The sequence below is a fragment of the Chiloscyllium punctatum genome, chromosome 49, assembly GCF_047496795.1.
Source record: "Chiloscyllium punctatum isolate Juve2018m chromosome 49, sChiPun1.3, whole genome shotgun sequence".
Taxonomy (NCBI): Eukaryota; Metazoa; Chordata; class Chondrichthyes; order Orectolobiformes; family Hemiscylliidae; genus Chiloscyllium; species Chiloscyllium punctatum.
Genome location: NC_092787.1, coordinates 15,470,010 through 15,485,118, shown reverse-complemented (window position 1 = coordinate 15,485,118; position 15,109 = coordinate 15,470,010). Strand labels below are relative to the sequence as shown.

Below are 15,109 nucleotides of genomic sequence, written 5' to 3'. Positions count from 1 at the left end.
ATTTTCACTCATTTGCATCTCATTAAAGCCTGTTGCAATTCTTATCTCCGAAACCAAAAAACTCAGCTGGTGGAACAAAGTGTGTACTTGGTTACTACATCTGCCAAATGCCTGTTCTGGCAATTATGCAATTGTTTTTTTGCCAACCATGCCTAAATGGTCCATGGTCACCATCTTCCGAGATGCATCACCCGCAGAACCTCACATTAGCAAACACCAACTCACTATGTCATCATGCTCCCAGATCAATTCAGACACCACTTCAGGCCTTCAACACTTGTCTTTTAAACTAAAAGACTCCTAACACTTTGCATACTTTTGCCAGATACTCTACAAGCAGGGACAACAATGCATCGCATGTACCTACACAGGATGCTTTAGTGCTAACATGGACATGTACATCTTATGGCTCTTTGCTTGCTTTCTTAGCGCTCACTCACTTTAATGTTTTCTTATAGGCTGTTGGCCTCTGTCAGCTTCGCATTGCATTGGATTTAGCACGGAGTTACTGCTACCTTCTGCAGTTTAGCTTTTTTTAGCACAGCAGGAGACACAGTCAACATGTGATGGTGGGGAGCACTGCAAAAGCAGTTAATGAGTCAAACAGGGGTAAACATTTCACTGAGGAGAAAGTGAGGACTGCAGATGCTGGAGATCAGAGCTGAAAATGTGTTGTTGGAAAAGGGCTGATGCCTGAAACGTCGATTCTCCTGTTCCTTGGATGCTGCCTGACCTGCTGCGCTTTTCCAGCAACACATTTTCAGCAGTAAACATTTCACTGAATGGCACACAAATGGCAGTGTGAAATCAAAGGGAAAGAATATTTATAGGATGAATTGGGACTACAGTCAGTTTTCCAACACGAAACAAAGGGAAGTTTGAATATGATGGAAGTGATCTCAAGAGCAGTTTGTGGTAATGCATGTGCAGGAAAGGCATATAATGATGAACATTGACAGCTTACTCAATATCTTCACTTAAAATCAAGGGTACTGAAAATAATTGCTTTATGTTGAACAGGGCATATTGTTGAATCATTATGTTGAATAAAGGGAAAATTTAAGGAAACCAATAAGAGTTTGATTGTGTGCAAGCAATAATTAAGTTGATTAGTGATCGGTCCAATGATTTAAAGTAAATTAAATATTTTGATTCTTATTTTAAATTGAATTGTGCTATTTAAGAACAGAAATAAAGTGTATATTTGTCAAAATTTTACCAAAATTAGGATAGTTCTTAATTCTAATTATTGTTAATCTACTAAATTATATATCATATTTACAATATTAAAGGATGCTTAAAGAAACAATCTAAAAGTCCAACCTAATCAACCAAATAGCTAGAAATATCAATAAACAAGTAAAAGGAGTTTATGGTTGAAGGGGTATGTAATCCAACCAGAACATGTTTTGACAGAAAACTTATATTTTTTCAGTGTTACCCACCTTTCAGATTGCTATCAAACCAGAAAAAAACTACATTTCGTTTAAAGAATTTGAACGATTTACAATAACTATAACAGCAAGGTAATTATTGATTGGTATTTTCTCTGTCCTTTATAATTATATTTAATTTAATTGATAACTTTTATGTAAAGTAATCAATTATTTAAGGTGGTTATAGCACTTCAAAAAGTTTAGAAAATGGGACAGGCTCATATGAAGAACATATTAATTCTTTGCTAATGATGCTGTTAATATGTTGTCATGAATCTATTTCATGTAATACATATGTGGTAGTAACTATTGTGTAAAAATGGTTTTGAATTGGAACTTGTGACTGCAATATGTGATTTTAAACCTATTTACATGGGAATTATTCAGTTAGATTGTAAATTTGTGTTGAACCAGAAAGTCAAACCAGTAAAACTAGTGAGTGGTGTACAGTCTGGTATATCTGAACATGGAGCTCCAGTATGATTATTTCCGTGTATTGATGTGTTTTACTCATGTTTTCCTCTGGAGATATAGTAACTCAAAAATAATTTTCAAAATACTTTTATAAACATTAAAAAAATACTAAATTGTGATTAAGAATAGAAAAATGGCTGCATATTCAAAAGGATAAGTTAGTTTTTGTAGTGACTATTACAGTAATGTGTTACTACAAAACAGGTGTTTTGTTTTCAGGAATGAGTTTCACTACATTATATTGATAATTGCAGTACAATTTTATCAGATGAAAATCCAAGTATTTCATAAGAAGGTGATGTTATTGCAAGGATTCTCAACTTTTCTGCACCTGAGCCAAACCCCAACGTTTTAGAAACTTCATTAAACCTCATAACACGAAATAAGTATTTTTTTCTCCAAAGGTAGTTATATTATTAAAAAATTCTTGAGTATTTTAGTTGCTTTACTGAGGCCACAAAAAAATTATTTCTGTTGCTGAACAACATTTTTACCAAGGCCTGGTGGTATCTTTCAAGAGCAGACTTGCTATTATAATTGGTCCCCAATTCATTACAAGTCCTTTACATTCCTGGGCGAGGAGAGGTGAACTTTCATCTCTTCTTAATTCAAGCCTCTCAGTTGAAGATTAACTTAAAAAAGGATCCCTTCCCCTGTGGATACCTTTTCTCGACTTAATCTTATTTCTACATTTAAAGGAGCCAAATTCAGCAGGCTCTTGAGCTGAAGAGAGTGTGAGTTGATTAGTTACTAAACATGGTTACAGATAATAAAATATGACAAGCATGCACACAGATTAGAAATGTGAATTGAGAAAAAAATAGAAGAGTTAAAAAGATACATGAATCAGACTCTGGGTTCTAGGATGCAGAGATGGTGGAATACTGCACCTATTAAGTTGGTTGATATCAGTAATGTTGATGTTGTCAGTGAAACAGAAGATTTAAAGATTTTTGACTCTGAAGTTATCTGACAGGCATTTGTATTAGTTTCTTTGCAATGGTAACTTCATTAGTTTGCATAGACTCCAGGACTCAGAGCAAGAGAGTGAGAGCTAATTTTTTTTTACCTGCACTTGAGAGGTGTTTAACAGTTGCTGTTAAGATGTGACTTTCACAGCACCCTGGTCCACACTAGCACATCAACCCACTAACTCACACAGACCAAGGGATACAGCTGGTTTTTAATCCTTTTTTTGTATATTTTTCAAAGGTTATATTAGCATTTCTGCAGCTTGGGACACAATTCACAGGAGATGGATTTCTGCTGAGATGGGGATTCATCTCCTCCTTCTAAATCTGTCTGGCTTTCCTGACACTGTACAGGTGTAGTTCAGTATGTCAGTAAGTAATCTGGGGCTATGGTCTATTATTGTAACATCATATATAATAATCAATGCATTTCCAGGCTTAGTACTTGGTTTTCATTTGTGCCATTCTAAGTTGTATGTAGGGAGATCAGAATTTCCAATGAAAACAATGCAGTAATCACTTCCGACATGGCTAGCCAGATTCTGCTCTGTGTAATACCCAGAAGCTCACACTTTCCAGCAGGGGAACCTGGGTGACAATCACTCTTAGAAATTCTAGTTAACTTATTTTATCTTTCCATCAGATGTTGTAGAAGCACACAGTGTGACTGCCTCAGGAGGATTAATTGTACACAGGCCAAAGAGTCAAATGGGAGAATCCTTTGAGTCAATACATTTAACCAGTGATTCAGCAATCAAATAAAAACAGAAAATGCTGGATAATTACAGCAAGTGTGGCATGTGGAATAATAGATCATTTGATATTCATCAACACAATTACATAGCAGCAATTACAAATGTAGATGTCATGTATAATGGGATTTATAGCCAATTATTACTTCAACTATGTTGTCATAGCACATCAGCTTTGATTTTAGTTAAAGTTATGTCCAACCCACACACTCAAAGGTATCTGCAAAAGCAAACTAATTCAAAGGTATTTGTGCAGATGCCGTATCAAAGCTGGAGCTTATATTGCAACATCTGACATTCTTTTTTATTTATTCAGTGGATGTAGGCTTTGCTGGATGTATCAGCATTTATTGCCCATCTCTATTTACTCTTCAGAAACTTGAACTGTCACAGTCCATTCAGTGTAGGTATGCTCACAATGCTGTTAGGGAGAGAATTTTAGGATTTTGACCTAATGACAGTGAAGTAATAACAGTATATTTCCAAGGCAGAATGGTGAGTGGCTTGGAGGGGAACTTGGAATTGGTGGTGTTCCCGTTAATCTGCTGCTCTTGTCCTTCTAGATAGTGGTGGCGGTGTGTTTGCAAGGTGATGCCTAAGGAGCTTTAGTTAATATCCGGAGTGCATCTTGTAGGTGGTATGTGTATACTGTTACTACTGTGTGTCAGTGGTGGAGGGAATCAATGTTTGTGGATGTGGTGCCAGTCAAAAAGGTTGCTTTGTCTTCTGTGATTTCAAGCTCCTTGATTTTTGTTAGAGCTGTACTCATCAGGCAAGTAGAAAGTATTCCATCATACTCTTGACTTATGCCTTGTTGGATGGGCTTTTACTTGCCACAGTATGTCCAGCTACTGACTTGTTGTCACAGTCTGTATATGGCTGGTCTATTTCAGTGTGTGATGATTGGTAACTCTCAAGATGTTGATGATGAGTGATTCAGCAATAGCAATGCCTTTGAATATCAAGTGGTAATGGTTGTGTTCTTTCTTGTTGAAGATCATCATTGCTTGTATGTAAATTGCATGAATGTCATTTACCATTTCAGTCCAAAATCAAGTATCTGACACTGGCAAACGAAAACCTGGTTTGAAGTGTGTGTACTTCAACGCGAGGAACATCCGAAATAAAGTGGGTGAACTGGCAGCGTGGGTTGGTACCTGGGACTTCGATGTTGTGGCCATTACGGAGACATGGATAGAACAGGAACAGGAATAGCTGTTGCAGGTTCCGGGATTCAGATGTTTCAGTAAGAACAGAGAAGATGGTAAAAGAAGGGAGGTGTGGCATTGTTGATCAGGGACAATATTACAGTTGCAGAAAGGATGTTTGGGGACTCGTTAACTGAGGTAGTATGGGCTGAGGTTAGAAACAGGAAAGGAGAAGTCACCATGCTGGGAGTTTGCTATAGGCCTCCGAATAGTCCCAGAGATGTAGAGGAAAGGATAGTAAAGATGATTCTCAATAGGAGTGAGAGAGGCAGGGTAGTTGTCATGGGGGACTTCAACTATCCAACTATTGACTGGGATCACTACAGTATGAGTACTATAGATGGGTCAGTTTTTGTCCAGGGTGTGCAGGAGGGCTTCCTTACACAGTATGTAGACAGGCCTACAAGGGGCAAAGCCACTTTAGATTTAGTACTGGGTAACGAGTCTGGCCAGGTGTTAGATTTGGAAGTAGGTGAGTACTTTCGAGACAGTGATCACAATTCTGTCAGGTTTATTTTAGTGATGGAAAGGGATAGGTATATCCACCGAGCAAGAGTTACAGCAGGGGGAAGGGAAATTACGATGCAATTAGGAAAGAATTAGGAAGCGTAGAATGGCGAAGGAAACTGCAGGAGATGAGTACATTAAAAATGTGGAGCTTATTCAAGGGAAAGCTCCTGTGTGTCCTAGATAAGTATGTACCTGTCAGGCAGGGAGGAAGATATAGAATGTGTGAGCCGTGGTTTACTAAGGAAGTGGAATCCTTGGTCAAGAAGAAGAAGAAGGCTTATGTTAGGACAAAATGTGAAAACACAGTTAGGGCGCTTGAGGGTTACAAGGAAGTCAGGAAAGATCTAAAAAGCGATCTCAGAAGAGCCAGGAGGAGACATGAGAAGTTGTTGGCGGATAGGATCAGGGTAAACCCTAAGGCTTTCCATAGGTATGTCAGGAATAAAAGAATGATGAGAGTTAAATTAGGGCCAATCAAGGATAATAGTGGGAAGTTGTGTGTGGAGTCAGAGGAGATGGGAGAAGCACTAAATAAATATTTTTTGACAGTGTTCACTATAGAAATGAAAATGTTGGTGAGGAAGATACAGAGATTATTGCGTCTAGATTAGAAGAGATTGAGGTTCACAAGGAAGAGGTATTAGAAATACTGCAGAGTTGAAAATAGACAAGTCCACTGGGCCGGATGGGATCTATCCTAGGATCCTCTGGGAAGCAAGGCAAGAGATTGCTGAGTCTTTGGCATTGATCTTCAAATCATCATTGTCTACAGGAATAGTGCCTGAGGACTGGAAGATAGCAAATGTGGTTTCCTTGTTCAAAAAGGGTGGTAGAGACAACCCTGGTAATTACAGACCAGTGAGTCTCACTTCAGTTGTTGGTAAAGTGTTGGAAAAGGTTATAAGAGGAGAAAGTGAGGACTGCAGATGCTGGAGATCAGAGCTGAAAATGTGTTGCTGGAAAAGCGCAGCAGGTCAGGCAGCATCCAAGGAGCAGGAGAATCGACGTTTCATGCATGAGCCCTTCTTCAGGTTATAAGAGATAGGATTTAAAACCATCTAGAAAAGAATAATCTGATCACGGACAATCAGCACGGTTTTGTGAAGAGTAGGTCGTGCCTAACGAATCTTATTGACTTTTTTGACAAAGTGACCAAACAGGGAGTTGAGAGTAAACCGGTTGATGTGGTGTATTTGGATTTCAGCAAGGCATTCGATAAGGTCCCCCACAGTAGGCTATTATACAAAATGCGGAGGAATGGGATTGTGGGGGACATTGCAGTTTGGATCATTAATTGGCTTGCTGAAAGAAATCAGAGGGTTGTAGTTGATGGAACATGTTCATTTTGGTGTCCAGTTACTAGTGGCGTACCGCAAGGGTCGGTTTTGGGTCCACTGCTTTTCATCATTTTTATAAATGACCTGGATGAGGGCTTAGAAGGGTGGATTAGTAAATTTGCGGATGACACTAAGGTCGGTGGAGTTGTGGATAGTGACAAAGGATGTAGTAGGTTGAAGAGAGACATAGATCGGATGCAGAGCTGGGCTGAGAGGTGGCAAATAGAGTTTAATGTGGACAAGTGTGATGTGATACACTTTGGACGGAGTAATCAGAATGCAAAGTACTTGACTAATGGTAGGATTCTTGGGAATGCAGATGAATAGAGAGATCTCAGTGTCCATGTACACAGATCCCTGAAAGTTGCCACCCAGGTTGACAGGGTTGTTAAGAAGGCATACAGCGTTTTGGCCTTTACTAATAGAAAGATTGAGTTCCGGAACCAGGAGGTTATGCTGCAGTTGTACAAAGCTCTGGTACGGCCACACTTGCAGTATTGTGCACAGTTCTGGTCTCCACATTATAAGTAGGATGTGGAAGTTTTGGAAAGGGTGCAGAGGAGATTTACTACGATGTTGCCTGGTATGGAAGGAATGTCTTATGAGGAAAGGCTGAGGGCCTTGAGGCTGTTCTCGTTAGAGAGAAGAAAGTTGAGAGGTACTGAATAGAGACATACAAGATAATCAGAGGGTTAGATAGGGTGGACAGGGAGAGCCTTTTTCCAAGTATGGGGATGGCAAACATGAGGGGACACAACTTTAAAGTGAGGGGAGATAGGTATAAGACAAATGTCAGAGTTAGTTTTTTTACTCAGAGAGTAGTAAGGGTATGGAATGCTTTGCCTGCAACAGTAGTAGATTCGCCAAATTTAAGTGCATTTAAGTCATCATTGGACAGGCATATGGACGTACATGGAATAGTGTAGGTGGGATGGGCTTCAGATTAGTATGACAGGGCGCACAACATCGAGGGCTGAAGGGCCTGTACTGCGCTGTAATGTTCTATGTTCTATGTTCTATAAGCTTAAATTTTGCCCACATCATACTACATGTGAACACAGGGCGAAAGTGAATACTGCAAATGTTGGAGATCAGAGTTGAGAGTGTGATACTGGAAATCACAGCAGGTCAGGCAGCATTTGAGGAGCAAGAAAGTCAATGTTTTGGACAAAAGCCCTTCATCAGAAATCATGTGAACACAGACCACTTCATTATCTGAGATACAAATAGTATTGATATTTTGCTATTATCAGCAAGCATCCCCATTTCTAATCTTACAAATTTTAAATGTTGTTTAAAAATTAATGTATATTTCTAATCAACCTGTTCAGAAATGTTATTACACACCTATGGAGCAGGTGGGACTTGAACTTGGTCCTTCTGGTCTAAGGGTAGGGACAATACCTCTGCACCACAACAGGGCCATTGCTAACCTTATAATGGAGGGAAGCTCATTGATAAAGCAGCTGAAGATGATTGCTGAACTAATTTTGCAAGAGAAACTATTTTATTTTGCCTTCCCAACCTCATTCTGTTTTTGGACAGCCTTTGGAAATGCATCAGGTGCAAACTAAACACATACCTCTTCCACTGCTCAGGTCTCCATTATAAGGACTACAAGAAAATTGTATTTCCTCCTGAACAGTTTTCTTATATGCTTGTTTGGTACTGACCATTGGGAGAAAGCCTGTCAAGGGGCCAAGAATACGCTGAAAATTGTGAAATGTTTTGACATTTTCAGATATCTCTATTAGATTATGTGTTGCTCTAGCAGTTAAAAAGAATACTGGTTTTGAACATTAAAATAAATCTTTGCACCTTCTTCCCTGCATTGGTTGACAGGCACTCTCTTTGAAATGGAAATAGGATACCAGTCTGAGCTTTCAGTGTAATTGGAAACTTTTATTATGGCAGCTGGAGCCATTATGAATATTTGCTTATGCTTCAAAAACTTCAGCTCATCTGGGGATCTATCAAAGCAAGAAAACTGAAACATTTAAGAAGCTCTACTAACAGATTATGTCTTTATTGTGCTTTCTTGTTTGTTTATAAACAGAATAGGTACCTAAAGGACTAGATTTTTGTTTTGCTTGTGATGTATTTTTCCAGTGTCAATGATGGTGTGTTTGACTTCAGGTTTTCATTAGCTTGTTATAAGTTTACATTTTCTTGATGAAGTTAAAATAATGTTTTTGCTATTGCATGACTCCATATTACTGTGCACTGTGTGCATGTTATATGGCTAAAGCAGATACATAGAAGTTGACATAGAAGATCTGAGGGGGCATAGGGTGATGAGAGAGCTAACAAAGGGTGGTAAGTGAAATTTTAGAGGTCCATAAATTACTTTGGGATGTGAGCTGCTGTATTGGAGAACTAAGATGAGCTTTTTACTAGGTCCACTTCTGCACCATCATTCCTTTTGCATTCCATCATGGCTTACAAAGTGAACCTGACTATTATGTGAAAAGACCCAAGCAAAGTCTCACATGGTTCAGCAATGTGTTTTGAAATGTGCAAAAATGTGCTGGTTAAGTTTTTGTGAGATCACATGAATTCCAGGTCATGAATTCAAACCTTGCCGGCTGAAAAACTACAGTGTTCAAATAAGTTAATAAATCTGAAATAAGAAGCTAGTATCAGAAATGGTGACCATGGATGGAATTTAAATCTCCACCTGAGTAAATAATATTTCTCATGCTGAAGAGCTACAGTGTTCAATTGCTGAGTAGTTCTTAAAGATTGGACATGTGTTATTTAGGTCACAGGAAGCCTTGTGCCAACTCATAGCTCTTTGATTGGCTTGTAGTATCGGGAATAGTTGCAACGGGTTCGATTGGCCCACTGCCAATGTCATTAAATCGAACCCTATGAAACTACCAAATTGTTGTAAATAAAAGACCACTGTTCAGTGATGTTCTGCAGGGGAAGAGTTTGTTTTGAAAAATCTGAGCAGGTTAGATGGGACTGCTTTTGGTCGTTAGAGAAAAGTCACTGAAGGAAATATGGAAGTTTAGTAAATTCTTAGAAAAAGATGTTTCCTGGAGTCACCGAGAGACAAGGATTCATAAATGGAACTTTACATTTACAAATGAAACTTTGTGGATCACCATTTGAGAATTCCTATGTTATTATCATACATAGTAGGTATGCCATAATTTTCTAGTTCATGTAGCGTTTCTTTTATTATTGTTGTACTTACAGTAAATAAATAGATCCAGATGGTCATAGGGCTGCCCACTTATTAGGGAGAGATGACTGGTGGTGGTCAACCTGAGGGTCACACACCTCAGGCGAGGGGAGAGTTGAAAATGAGGAACTGCCATGTAACTTCAGCTGGTATGGGAATGTTGGTGTCACTCCGTATCAGAAATCAGCCATCCAGCCAACTGAGCTAACCAACCCATGGTACATGTAGAAATTCAAAGCCAATTCAATTATATCAGTGTAAATCTGTCCCTTATACATTAAATCTGTGTGAGTGCAGAGTAGACTATTTCTTGTGATCAAAATCTAGAAAATTATTTTTATTTTAAAATTTGTGTTATTTCACTCCAGTTTATCTTACATTTCTTTCATAAATTTGCAGGCATTTTTATAAAAAAACAATTACATCAGCATACGTCTTTGTACGTTTTGGAATCCTGGATAAAGATGGTACAAAATATTTAATGCCACATGCAGCCCAAACCCTTAGGGTAAGATAAAACATAAATAATGATTAGGATTTAAGTTATCCTGCCTCAGTTTTGGATTTCTAGCTTCAGCTTTGTGAAGCTTATGAATCATATTGCATTCATAAATGGTTAATGACTTGAATGAATGAATAGGAGTAAATGGGTATGATTTAATTTCCATTATGGAGATGTAGCTACAGGTTAACCCAGTTTGGGAACTGAATATCCAAGAATATTCAGCAGTTATTGTTGATCCGCATGAAGGTAAAGTAAGTGGGTTAGCACTCATAATAAGGGACCAAGATAAGAGCAGAAAGAACTGCAGATTGCTGGAAATCAGAAACAAAACCGAGATTCCTGGAAAAGCTCAGCAGATCTGACAGTATCTGTGGTGAGGAATCAGAGTTAACATAAGACCTGAAGTGTTAAACTCTGATTTCTGTCCACAGATGCTGCGAGACCTGTGGACCAAGATAAAATTTGGTCTTAAAACTGAGATGAGGAGGAGTTTCTTCTCTCGAGGGATGATGAATTTTGGAATTTCCAATCCTCAAGAGCTCTGGAAGCCCAGTCACTGAATATGTTCAAGACAGAAATCAATATCTTCCTGGACATTAATGGTATTAATGAATATGATGATATTGTGGAAACGTGGCATTGAGATAGATGATCAGCCATAATCTAATTGAATCACAGCTTAGGCTTGATAGGCTGAATTCCTGTTCCAATTAAAATTGTTGCTGATGGTGCACATTAATGCATCACAATTATACAGCCATTTTTTAAGTTAATATTTTATAATGGTAAAACTGTGAAAGCTTCATATTAGGTGGTCCTCTTGAATTTTCCCATTTGTGTTGCCCAACTCTTTGCTTTGCGGCCACAGAAAATTATTTAATTTCATCTTCTTTAGGCTTCTAATACTTTAGGCTTTTCTTAAGCTTTGCTGCCACTGCTACTTTAGCTGCCACCTACTTTAGTATGTACTGGCCCGACTGATTTTGCTCTTTTTTTTAACCTGTCATTCTTGTGAAACTTGTAGCTGTATATGGGTGGAAGCATCGAGTCAGGGCCACAAGGCAGCTTTAATTTCTTCCATCATGATTTGCAAAATAACGGTGCAATGATACGAAGAAAGAAATGAAGATCCAGATGCTATGCCTCGTATTCTGGACTCTGTCCTATGTTTACTGCAACCTTGGGGCTTAGTCATCTACTCATACACTTCAGTATCATGTTGCATTTCAACTTGTATCCCTTGAATGCTTCTTCTTTACCCCCACTTTGTGTTCTCCGATTTCCCCTCATCTTACCCAATGCTTCCACTTTCTGGGCAATATAACACTTAGTCACTATACTGTTCCTAAACTAAACCACTCATCTTCCCCACAATGATGTCACCAAAATAGATAATTGTGGATTAATTGACCTGTTATTCTTACTTAACATCACTGACTTGCAATATCTGATTACGATCTACAACGTCACTCAGTGACTAACAGTTTAGAACAACTAAAGCTTCAATTACTTTGAGGTATTTTGTATGGTATCGCTTATATGATTGGCAGTCTTTGGTTCCTCATTAGATGTTAAATGGAGAAGTAACTGTAGAGTTCAACGCGAAAACTGCAACTGAAGTATTGCAACGAGGAAGTATTGAGGATCTTGATGGAGACTATTTGTACATTGGAGTGACAGTTCAAGATGCTTCAGGTACAAGATAATAACTCATAACTAAAGAAATGAAAATGATCAATACTAATGTATGTATGTACCACAGTGCTTTTCCAGTTTTAAAAAAAGTATGAGTAGGGAAGCATTAAGTACAATGTTGAGGTTAACAATCCACTCAATGTTTTCATCTGGTGCAATGCAAATGACTGGGATGCCCCAAGGAATGGATCTCCCAGAGTATGGGTGATGATCTGACTTGCATACCTGCTGTCACAATGTTAGCTGTTCCTTTGGAAGAAATGGCCACAGCTTCCCAGGCCCACCTCCCGCAGCTGAGCTTTATTCAAATCTTCTGTGAAACCTTGGATCTCACATCTTGGGTTGGCTACAATTTGTAGTTTGTGATGTTTATTGTCAACCAGGAGATGCACCCCTCAAAGGCGGGGCTCTCATTAGTTTGTAAGGTGTGCAGTGAGGGCAAGGGATTTTACATTTGTGAGTAGATCTTATTTTTGGAACTCCTGTGTCTATAGGAGTGTTCAGATTGTAAGTTTGCTCACTGAGCTGGAAGGTTTGTTTTCAGATGTTTCATCACTATGCTCGGTAACATCATCAGTGAGCATCAGTGGTGAAGCGCCGGTGTTATGTCCCGCTTTCTATTTATGTGTCTTGGTCTGTTAAGGTGGATGATATCATTCCAGTTCTTTTTCTCAGAGGTTGGTAAATGGGGTCCAAATTAATGTGTTTATTGATGGGGTTCTGGTTTGAATGCTAGGCCTCTCGGAATTCCTGTGCATTTCTCTGTTTAGCCTGTCCTAGGATGGATGTGTTGTCCCAGTTGAAATGGTGTCCTTCTTCATCCATATGTAAGGATACTAGTGTTAGTGGGTCATGTCTTTTGGTGGCTAGTTGGCGTTCATGTATTCTGGTGGCTAGTTTTCTGCCTGTCTGTCTGATGAAATGTTTATTACAGTCTTTGCATGGTATTTGTAAATGACATTTGTTTTGCTTGTTGTTTGTATAGGGTCCTTTAGGTTCATCAGCCACTGTTTAAGTGTGTTGGTAGGTTTGTGGGCTACCATGATGCCAAGGGATTGGAGTAGTCTGGTCATCATTTCAGAGATGTCTTTGATGTATGGTAATGTGACTAGAGTTTCTGGGTGTGTTGTGCCTACTTGTTTGGATTTATTATTTTGGAATCGGCGGACTGTGTTTATTGGATACCCATTCTTCTTGAATATGCTGTATAGGTATTTTTCTTCTGCTGCTCTATGGAGTGTCTATAGTAATGCCTGGAGTATTACATGCAGCTTTGGTCTCCTTATCTGAGGAAGGATGTTTTGGCTATGGAGAAGGTGCAAGAAAGGTTTACTATACTGATTCCTGGGATATCATGACTGATGTATGAAGAGAGACTGGATAAGTTAGGAATATTTTCCCTGGAGTTTTGAAGAATGAGGGGGCTGTCATAGAAATCAAACAACTATAACAGGACTCGGCAGGATAAACACAGGTAAGATTTCCCCACCAATTGGCAAGTCCAGAACCACAGGTCACAGTCCAGGGATATAAGGTAGGCCTTTTTTTTGGGAGACGAGGTGAAATTTCTTTGCCCAGAGAGTGGTGGAATTTCTGCCACACAGAACAGTTGAAGCTAAAGTATTAAATGTTTTCCACAAGCAGTTAGGTATTGTTCTTATGGCTAAATAGTTCAAAAAGTATGAGTAGAAAGCAGGAATCGAATGCTGGATTGGATTATCAGACATGATCATATTCAATATCGGAGGAGACTCGAAGGACCAAATAGCCTGCACCTGTTCCTGTTTTCTCTGTTTCTATGTTAGGAGTGCTTTTTGCTAGCTGTCAGCGGGTGTTCTTTGAGGAGGATGTTTTGCCATCAGACATCAGGAGGATCAATGTGTGCTAGCGGAGATGTGGGATGTTTGGTCGGCATGGACGGGTTGGACCGAAGGGTCTGTTTCCATGCTGTACATCTCTACGACTCTATGAGCTGCGTTGGTCTCAAGGCCTCGAGATAATCCATATGACTCCCTGGAGGTATACATCTATTGCATTTGTGTGGCGACTCCTGACCCAGGTTGAGCAGGAGTACTCTGCTGTATATTTGACCAAAGCGAGTGAATTAGTGTGTAACAAGTGAGAAAGCAACCTGCCTGTGGTTCTCCTGTTAAAAGGAAGTGGTCCAGCTTGAAAAGCTACAAATTAAAGCTGCCAAGAATGCTACCAAACCCTGACTACTAGGCTCCCAGCCCAAGTAGTTAAAAAAAACGTTGTAAAATGGATCCTATCAGGGATCAACAAATCCAAGAAACAGGGCCAGCAACAAGAATATACCAGCTCAATTTTGAGGGGCTATTCTGAGCAAAATATGACCTAGTCATAAAAGTTCTCTGACAGAAATAAGATGATAGTTCGCATGCAAGAAATCTACCTCTCGTGGATCACACCAGTCATTGAACTAACAATTCATTGAAAACAGTGAAAGCAAGATATATAGTTCAAGATTAATTGATCTAAAGTCAAATTCAAAGTTTCTAGCAGGTTGGATTTGTCGTGTGCAATGATATTTAGGAGATTAAAGTGTTAAGATGTTTGCAAAAGGAATTGTGCAAGTCAAAAGTAATAATGTTTTTCATTTTGTATTTAATAAGCTGAAATATCTGAAGATGCTGAATACACCAGAGTTATATTTACAGAATCACCATATACAATTAACTTGGTAGCAACTCCACTCTTCATTAAACCAAAACTTCCATACTACATCATAGTAAGTACTTCTAGTTTCTATACCGTGAATTAACCTTATTTGATCCATTATGGACCAGGCCTGACCCCCTCAAAACATTTCAAGAAAGTAGTCCAGACCCTAGTTTTGCTAGTTGTTTTAAGCAGGTGTATAGTGGTTATTCTAGGAGAGATTCAGCTGGCCCAGCCATTTAGTTTTAAACAAAACAGAATTTATTTGCAAGATTACTGAATGAAACACAAACATGAGACAACAGAATACAGAATAACTTAACTGATCCCAAAATCCAACAGACTCCCCAAC

At 38.9% G+C, this 15,109-nt stretch overlaps 1 protein-coding gene across 1 annotated transcript in view; it reads left to right on the top strand.

The window, feature by feature from the left end:
* Positions 1-15,109, top strand: part of c5 (complement component 5) — a 128,486-nt gene that overhangs the window by 14,178 nt on the left and 99,199 nt on the right. Inside the window, exons 7-10 of the mRNA XM_072566111.1 lie at positions 1,436-1,526; positions 10,278-10,386; positions 11,952-12,078; positions 14,712-14,827. Of these exons, the coding sequence (XP_072422212.1) occupies positions 1,436-1,526; positions 10,278-10,386; positions 11,952-12,078; positions 14,712-14,827 (443 nt within the window). The remainder of the gene's footprint in view (positions 1-1,435; positions 1,527-10,277; positions 10,387-11,951; positions 12,079-14,711; positions 14,828-15,109) is intronic.